Raw genomic sequence first — 9,022 nt, 5'->3', positions numbered from 1 at the left:
CCAGATCTGATCCTTTAGATGACTAGATGGGAGCTGCTCATGTTCAGAGACAGTAGGACCAAATTCAGCTCTAATTAAGTCACTAATGTTACAGCAGGATAAACATGATCTTCAGAGGTATGAAACAGGAACAGAGAAGGTCACACAGCCACAACTCCTTGAGTTCCAGAATGAGTGCTATGGAATTTTACTGAGGGGGCCCGAGGGATGTGCCCTGGGTCAACTGCCCCCAAATCATCTCACTGTGGCAGCTGCCATCAAGCACTGCAAAAAGGTTGTTATGTGCATCACCGGGAGCTTTAGCTTGGGACCAACCAGCAGCAGGCAAAAGGCATCTCAAGTGCAGCTCAAACCCCTGTGCCCTCAGGGCGACTGGTGACTACAGCCTCGCAAATCCAGCAAGCTATTTTTTGGTTTCCTTCTGTCTTGATGGTGCATATAGTTTAAAAAAATGATAAATATTTACTCTCTTTGACTCAGGTGCAAGTATATCTTTTGAAAAACAAAATTGAACAAAATAAAAGTAAAAAGCCCCAGCAAGCTTCCCAAAATAGGTCAGATGCTTCCAGTGCTTTTTGCCTTCTCTCATCTGTAACAACCATCGCCTCTGGAAATCTGTTTGCATTTACTGGTCTTTGTGAGCATCCTCAGTCAGCACAAGAGAAACAGAGGCGCTCTTGATTCTCCCCCTTCAAATCTGCTCACACACAGTGCACCCTACTCTGCTTTCACGGGCCTTTCCCTTGCCGTGCTGGGCTGTGGGACGCTGCAGCTAACATCGGATCTAGGCAAGAACAGACGGGTGGGGAGGTCTCTGTCAGAGCGGGTCAGGCAGAGTTGAGCCCCGTGTGCCCCAGCGAGGCAGTGACTGACACGCTGCCTGCACCAAGCTGACACCGGTACAAGCCGAGACCCTGCAGCTGCCAGGGGGAGCCCCGGCCGTGCCCCACCGAGCAGCTCCAGCAGAGCTCCCCTTCTCCCCTGCACGCACTGCCGCTGCCCAGCCGGGGCCAGGCAGAGGCACGGATTATATAAGGCTGCTCCAGGATGCCTGTCCACTCGGCTCAGCACTGAGTGATGGATGCACTGGAAAATGTTTTTCATTGCCTCCCTCATTAGGGAGACAAGTGCTCTGCAGAAGGCTCTGGTTCTGTGCTGCTCCAGGCTGCTGGAGTTAAACCCAAAGCCGCGTAGAGAAAGGATTATTCAGTGTGCGGCAACATAAGCAGACACATCTTACTGTAAAATAGGGCCTTGGCTTAATCTGCTCATGGGAATTCGGGGGAAAGGAAAAGCAGAGAGCAAAGATCTGCAAGACAAGCAACACTAGACACATCATTTCTGTTTCAGAGTGACCTCCACACCAAGTCATATGTGGAGAAGGTCACTCAGGTAGGATATGTTTATGCCGCAAGAGTTTATATTATCTCAGTTATTACATTATTTAAGTGCATAATAACTCAATAATTTATTTGTAGCACTCCTTGAAGCAGATAATGTTATTATCCTCATTTTGCCAATGTTACCCTCAGGCCTGGAGAGATTAAGGGTCTGACTTTTATGCATGGGAAGGTGCCCAACTCATACTGATATCAAAGGAAGCTATGAACCTACATATTTTGACAACAGAAATCAGTGGGGCAGTTAGGAATTCCAAGTCTCAGGCAAACCTATCCACTAACCTTATGTAATTGAAAGTGCTCTGCTCTTGTAAAAATTCTAATTTATTTTTCTTTTTCACCTAAATTCAAATACCTCAACACAGTCTCCATTGCTGTCTGTGCTAACCCACAGGAGATGTACTGGTTACTTCTTCTTTTAATAAGCTTCTTCCCCAGATAGGCAAACTCAAGGGTTTGCTTTGTTGTTGTTGTTGTTGCTATTGTTGTTTGTTGGTTTCTAATACTTTCCCTTTGGTTTTACTGTGGTTATTCCCACAGGTTTCTGGAAATTTACTGAGAAAAAGTCTCACCATCCTCAGCGACAACAAGCCTCACAAACTGTACCTCCTGTTTGAGTGTCATTCAGCACAGAACAAAACACCCAGTCCTGCCTCTGTAGCTGCTCTGAGATCTGTTATCTCTGAAAATACTGGTTTCAAGTGTGGGCTGGAAAGTGAGTAAGACTTGCTGAGGCCGCTCTTAAGTTTATGGCAGCCTTTGCCATAACATTATGGAATGTTGTAAGACTCCCTACAGGTAGCAAGAAGTTAAAATCTCCCTAATGCTACTGGATTCTTTGTAAAGAAGCAATTTTTCAATTATACATAATTAATAGTGATAACTCTTTATCTTCAGAGACCAGAACAAAGAATAATTAATCCATCTTAACATCCCTGTTAAGGAGCTATTAAATATGGGGGGTTTATACAGCAGACTACTTAGTAACTTATGTGGCCCGCAGTTCAGTCTGTGTTCCCTAATGCAGAAAGGAAAGAGAAAAGAATCCTGAACTATCTGAACTAATATTCTAGTTCTTGCCTCAATTTAATTAACTAGTTTGGAAACAGCTGTTTCCTTCTTGCAGCAGCATTTCCTTCTGCAAATGAAGTGTGCTGCCTACAGATCTCTCATTTAGAGAAGCAGTTTTACTACATTTTATAAATAATAACATCCAAGTGGACGGTTTACTAATTTTAACATATATCTGTGAGTAAAGTATTTGCAATCATTCCTGTTGTAGAGCTGGTGAAAACGAAGCTCACAATTTTAGGGCCAGCTTCTCACTTGGCACATCACCTTTTTTGTACTGCTCTTCTCTCACGCTGGTTTTCGCTGCACAGGAGACTCCTGATCCTGAGCTCACGCCAGACAGCACGTGCCAGACTCACAGACACTCGTGCCCTTTATCAGATCTTAAAATTTGGCTTCAATCTTCCAAAGCAGCTTCCAATTTCTGATATCTTAATGGAAGCTCACCTTACAACTCATGGGATGTCTCTCAGAGCACACAGTCCCTATTAATCTGAACTGCAACGTCCTGTTCTTGACTATTAAAAAAAAAAAGAAATGTGAATTTACTACTTTTATCCTAAACAAGTAGTCCAAGACCACACTGCAAGCACTGAAAGAGGCAGAAGCAGAATTTGCTTCAAACACACAGCTTTGCAAGACAATTACTCCACGTGGCAGGATGACAGCAAAGATGAGGGCAGTGCTGCAGGCAGCACGTGTGGCAGCTCATGTGGCAGCTCTGACAGACCAGCAGCCTCTGACCCATGACAGCTTGGGTGTCCAGAAAGCTCTGACTGGTGATTACATGTTAAGGTGATAAAAAAGGATAGCTTTTATTCCTACATGTATTGATCCAAGGGAACCTGAGCTCAAACGGGAGGAGTAGAGAGATACGGAAAATGGGGGAGTAAAAAGGGACCAAAGGGAGAAGGAGAATGTCCCAAATGTTAAATGAAAGCATCTGCATGAAAGGCTCCAGGCCAGCAGGCTCACAGAATGCACTCTTCTGTCTCAGTGACCTTGTGAAGATAAACTGAACAAAAAGCTTCGGGCAACATCAGACAGGATTTAAGAAGCAGTTTTAATTTTAGCCAGATTGTTTTGTATTTTCGGCTGTGGGGTTATCTGGGGATGCAATGTGCATCCAGTGGAACAAAATGTGGTTGTCACCCTCAACTCTAATACTGCACCTGATGGCAAATTCAGTTCTGTGTTTCCAGGGGGAAGCAAAAATCATGGTGTTGGCCATACAGTGGTATCACAAGGATGGAGCATCAATGCATCCTAATTTTACTGCAGAATGTAATTACTTGGCTACTTTATGCACGAGCAACATGCACGACCTATACTCCAACACAGTATGTGCTAATACACGGGTTTTCTCTGCTCACATAATGTCCTTGCTCTGCATCTCCAGACTGACAGTTATTTTCTACGAAGAAACTGTTTAATCCACCTGTACTTCAGTTTCCTCATCTACAGTATGGAAATGTCCAAAAAGAGTGCAAGGATTCACTAATATATGTTTTTTACAGTGGACACATTTGCTGCTAGTTTTAATTATAGTAAATACATACAAACTCCAAGAGCTGGCAGCACACAATAAGATATATGCATTATGTCTATTACAGATTATTAGCACAATTAACTCCATACAATACAAATGCAATCTAACCCACAATCTGGAGATTATGAATGGCCTGTAAATCCAAAATGAAGGTTTAGATCTTCAAGTCTGCAGTAAAATGTCAGACTGATTGGGAATAGCCCCTCCACAGGCACACTACCACACATAACAAACAGCAGTTGGGAAAACGACACCTCAGTATTTGTCTTGCACCTCCCCAGCATCACCACTTTGTTGGACAATCATTGGTGAACACTTATTCTGATAGGGAATCTTATATCCAAAGTTCTCAACCTGCTTTACAAATTGTCTCTAACGTCTATAGACAGTGCACATTATTTCCCCCTGTCCTCACATGCTCTGTTCTCCATAATCTCTATTTGATAAGATATCCTGAGTCTCATTGTCTCTCCAAGTCTGCAGGAGAGACATCCATCCTCTCACTTGGCAGGTCTCTTGACCCACACTTCTATTTTAAAAGCATTTTCTGATTTTTCTCTCTCGGATCTTTTCTCAGGCGACAGTTCTTTCCCACCTTGACTGTGTAACTCACCATCCCTTGCAACAGTTTCTTGTATCCCTGACACTGGATCAATACAGCAGAGCTGGCAGAGGATGAGAGTGAGGAGGTGGGAAAAAAAAAAAAGTCAAGATGTTGTAATCTTTTTAGTCCTGTGCTGTCAGCTCAGCACACCACGATGTCTGATCGGACTCACACACCTTGTACTGACACAGGCAGTGACTGCACAGGGAGCTGTGGTGGCTCAGGTCTGCTCTGTGCATCCCCCAAACCAACAACAGGGAACTAAAGGCAATATCCTACGTGAAATGAGGCAGGACAAGGCTATCTTACAACACTGCTCTCTGCACCGTGTCTCTCCTAATCAGCCTTCTGGACCGAAAACAGAGGCCTGTGCTATGCACAGGGCCCAGCCTGTAGCATGCACAGTGCACATGTCCTATTGGATTACAGGGCAGAGTGCACTCACATGCTCTGCTTGTCAGAGCCCAGCGTGCCTCTGCAAAAAGAAGGAAATAAGGGAAGGGATGGATAAAAGCAACCTGAGCACCACAGGGCAACCCGAGCCCTGTCAGAGGGCAGGATGGGGGATGCCACCACAAACACCGGGGCAGCAGACAAATATACCTGGTCAGCTATGCTGGAAGGCTAAGCTGGGATCTCACTCCACTAAGAAAGTAAGTGGGAATCTTTATGGACTTTGATACTGTTCAAAAATGTGAGACTAGCTTATCACCTAGGAGCTCATTGTATTGACAAGTGGAACAGATGACAGCTAGATCCCCTTTTGGATACTAAAACACAGAGCAATATGGCAAAGATCAATGCAATGCAGTCCTCTCATGGAGAAAATGCTTCTATCTGCATTAGCTTCAAAACTGACAAACTGCCCCCAGTCCCTTTGATCGTGGCCCAAGAGAAAAGGCCTCTTAGAAAGTCCATACTGGACTTTGTGCTTTCTTCTCCCCAGGCAACTCAACTCATATTCTGCAGTTCTCAGAAAAGAGCACAACATGAAAATGGGATCACAGGTGAAGGAGAGAGGAGTTAATAGCCACAGGGAGACAGCAGCAGCGCAGGCATCTATTTCAGAGGGCAGAAGTTTATCACACAGGACAGGATTTCCACTGGGTTTATCACTGTTTTCTTTGTGTGGAATGAAGGTCATTAAAGAAGATGTTTCCACTCTGAATTAGCAATGAGTTCCCACTTAATCTATAGTGCCTCAGCGCTCCCGTGTGACCTGACTCCAGGGACCTCGCTGAAGCTCTTCTCCCACCTCACACCTTTTCCCTTATCCCCCCCCCATTCCCCTCTCCCCAGTTTCTTCTCGTACCAGATCTTTGCAAAGAGCATTCCCTGCTTCCTCAGACCACGTCCCAGATCACAGCTTTGGGAACCACGACAGAAACAAGAAGTAGCTCTGTTCCCCAATTCCCTCAGCTGTTTTCATTACTTAGCACGTGTGCCCAAAGCCCCCCGTACCTGGAGCTCAAGGAGCTACAAACTCTGGAGTTTTCTGAGGCAGCAGAGCCCTTTCAGGAGCACTGGGGAGGAACTGGACACTCTTGGTAAAGCCCTCTGGGGGCAGGTGCCGGCCCACAGCAGCCACCCCACAGCCGGGGGGTGACCGGCACCGGACCGTCCTCCTCCCTCGGACCTCCTGCGGCTCCCGTCACACGAAGACGTCCCGTCTCCCTCATTCACACTTTGGCGCACTAGACAAGGCGGGCTCGGCCAGGGCGGGCCGGTGCAAGGCAGCGAGAGGGGCTAAAGCCGAAGCTCGGACCCTCAGCGAACCCGGCGGGGCCGCGGCCCCTCAGCCGCCCCCTCACGCGGCCCGCGCGCCGCGCGCGCCCCCTGGCGGAGGGCGGGGGCAGGAGGGGGACGCGTGGGGGGACCCGGGGAGGGGCCGGGGGGCAAAGGGACATCGGGACCGGGCTGTGCCGGGAGCTGGGTGGGCAGCGGGGCCCGGGCAGGGATCGTCTCTCTGTGCTGGGCACTGGTGAGGCCGCACGGCGAGTGCTGTGACCGGTTCTGGGCCCCTCAACTCAGGAAGGACATTTAAAGGATGGAGCGCGTTCAGAGAAGAGCATCGGAGCAGGGGAAGGGTCTGGAGTGCATGTCCTATGAGGAACGGCTGAGGGAGCTGGGAGTGTTCAGCCTGGAGGAGGGGAGGCTCAGAGGAGACCTTACTACTCTCTAAACTCCTGAAAGGAGGTTGTAACCAGGTGGGGATCGGGGTTTTCTCCCAGGCAACTAACGACAGGACGAGAGCACACAGCCTCAAGTTGCACCTGGGGAGGTTCAAACTGGACACTAGGAAGAATTTCTTCACAGAAAGGGTGATCAAACACTGGATCGGGCTGCGAAGGGAGGTAGTGGAGTCATCGTCCCTGGAAGTGTTTAAGGAAAGACTGGACGTGGCACTGACTGCCTTGGTCTAGTTGTCATGGTGGTGTTGGGTCACAGGTTGGACCCCATGATCTGAGAGGTCTTTTCCAACTTAATCGACTCCGCGATTAAGTGGATCGGCGGTTCCGTGACCGGCCGGCGGCTCGCGGCACCACTGCGCACGCGCGGCCGGTGAAGGGAGGCGGGACCGCGGCGCGGGGACGCCCTTCCCTTGGTCCCGCCCTCGCGCAGCGGCGATTGGCTAAGGCGGACAGAGGCGCCTCGCCCATTGGCCGGACGGGCCGTCCGTCCGGGCCGCGCGCTACCGCCGCCATGGTTCGGTTCAAGAACAGGTGAGGCGGGTGGGGGGGGCCGGGCCGGGTGCGGGGTCGCCCCACGCCGCTCACCTCGCGCTGTCCGCAGGTACGTGCTGTGCGAGGTGCTCTCGGACGACCCGCGCTGCCGCCAGTGCATCGAGGACCGCGCCGTGGGCCTCGCCGTCAGGGACGCCATCGGGCGGGTGCACGGCGACTACGGCCTGGCCTGCTGCTCCATCTCTTTCACAGGTACGGGCGGGACGAGGGGCCCCAGGGGGTGCGGGGCTCCTCGGGCTCACCGATGCGTGTGTGTCCCCGCAGTGAAGTACCTGAACGCCTACACCGGGACGGTGCTGCTGCGGTGCCGCAAGGACTCGTACCGGCTGCTGTGCTCCGCGCTGCCCTTCGTGCGCTACCTGGAGAGCCGCGCCCAGCGCTACCCCTGCGCCCTCAACACCCTGCACGTCGGAGGTCAGGAGCTGCCCCGGGGCTGGGGGACAGGCCGTGGGGCTTGGGGGGAGGACAGAGATCAGTTGTACGTGCCAGGACCCCCTCGTGCAGCTGCGGGTGTCACACACCTCGTGTGTCACATCACAGATCTAAATAAGAAACAGGCACCAGCAGGTCTTTGTTGAAAGCCTCGTTAATTTTGCTTGAATCTTCGTTACATTTATCACAAAACCAGCAAATACAAGATGACATTGTTTTCTTTTTAAAATATATTTTTAAAGTATAGTATCTTCTATATCCTGGAAATTAAAACCCTTGGGGAACTAATAGGCACTGCATGTTAGAAATTATTGTTCCACCACTTAAACTCAGCAGTGCAGAAATGAAGTCTACAGCCCCTCCTCAGCAGTAACAAAATTGGTTCCTGGGGCATTTGATACAATGCTCTTTGGAAAATACACCAGCAGCTCTGAAACACTGGTTGTGTAGATTGTTACCTGTTTTTCTTGTGACTTCTACAGGTACCATAAGAACATGTCAGAAATTTCTGATTCAGTATAACAGAAGACAGCTGCTGATGTTGTTGCAAAACTGTACAAATGAAGGTGAGTTCCTCCAGCCACTTTACTAAAATGCAGCCTCAACTCCTGGGGATTTTGTAGGATATGCTGGGCTACTTCTGAATTCTTGGCCTGAGAAATGTTTCTTTCTTTAGAAGTGGAGGATATTCCAGTGTATGTGAAGAGACCAAGTAATGACCCTCTGTTGCTTTCTTTATTGCAGAGGAAAGACAGTGTATACGGAAGTCGTTGTTGAGCTGTTCCCTTACAGAAGAGCAGTCTCAGAGTGGAGATGAGGAGGATGATGATGGCACAGAGACAGACTGAACATCACTTGTTACTGTTCACCTCCATCCTGAACTTGTGTAATCGAGATGTGACCAGTTATCTTCAGTGTTAAGCAAAGCAGGGCACAGGAAGAGCACCTGTTCATATTTATACTTCATTCCCTGTTCCAAGTGTTCTTAAATAAGTTTTTTAAAAATAAAATACAGTTTCCCTTAAGTAGGTCACTTGCCTGTTTCACTCCAAGAGTCCAGGCCACCAGGGCTCCTAAGGAGTGTAGCAGCTCAACGTGGTCTTCATGCTGAGGTAGAAGTGAGCTTTAGGCAGTTGGCACAGACAAGGAATGTAGTTATTCTCCTTCAGTAAAAAAGCACTAACCTGGATTTTACCTTATCTTTCAGTGCACTGTTAGCCAC

General features: G+C 48.8%; 2 protein-coding genes across 2 annotated transcripts in view; one reads left to right on the top strand and one right to left on the bottom strand.

Moving 5' to 3' along the window:
- The window catches only part of LOC113984311 (calcium-binding protein 1), a 72,493-nt gene extending 66,110 nt beyond the window's left edge, over positions 1-6,383 (bottom strand). The window contains exon 1 of the mRNA XM_039384128.1: positions 6,086-6,383. The gene's annotated coding sequence lies outside the window, so the exon portion shown is untranslated. The remainder of the gene's footprint in view (positions 1-6,085) is intronic.
- A 906-nt stretch (positions 6,384-7,289) lies between these two features.
- POP5 (POP5 homolog, ribonuclease P/MRP subunit) lies at positions 7,290-8,825 on the top strand. Its single transcript, XM_027714297.2, has 5 exons — positions 7,290-7,347; positions 7,418-7,560; positions 7,633-7,782; positions 8,283-8,366; positions 8,545-8,825. Exons 1-5 carry the CDS (start codon positions 7,328-7,330, stop codon positions 8,646-8,648), a joined length of 501 nt encoding a protein of 166 aa, XP_027570098.1. The 5' UTR covers positions 7,290-7,327; the 3' UTR covers positions 8,649-8,825.
- Positions 8,826-9,022: the final 197 nt, after the last annotated feature.

This window comes from Pipra filicauda, unplaced genomic scaffold (assembly GCF_003945595.2).
Source record: "Pipra filicauda isolate LSUMZ 115617 unplaced genomic scaffold, ASM394559v2 scaffold33_size4404698_pilon, whole genome shotgun sequence".
Taxonomy (NCBI): domain Eukaryota; kingdom Metazoa; phylum Chordata; class Aves; order Passeriformes; family Pipridae; genus Pipra; species Pipra filicauda.
The sequence above is the reverse complement of the archived record's forward strand: the minus strand, read 5'-3'. Positions and strand labels throughout refer to the sequence as shown.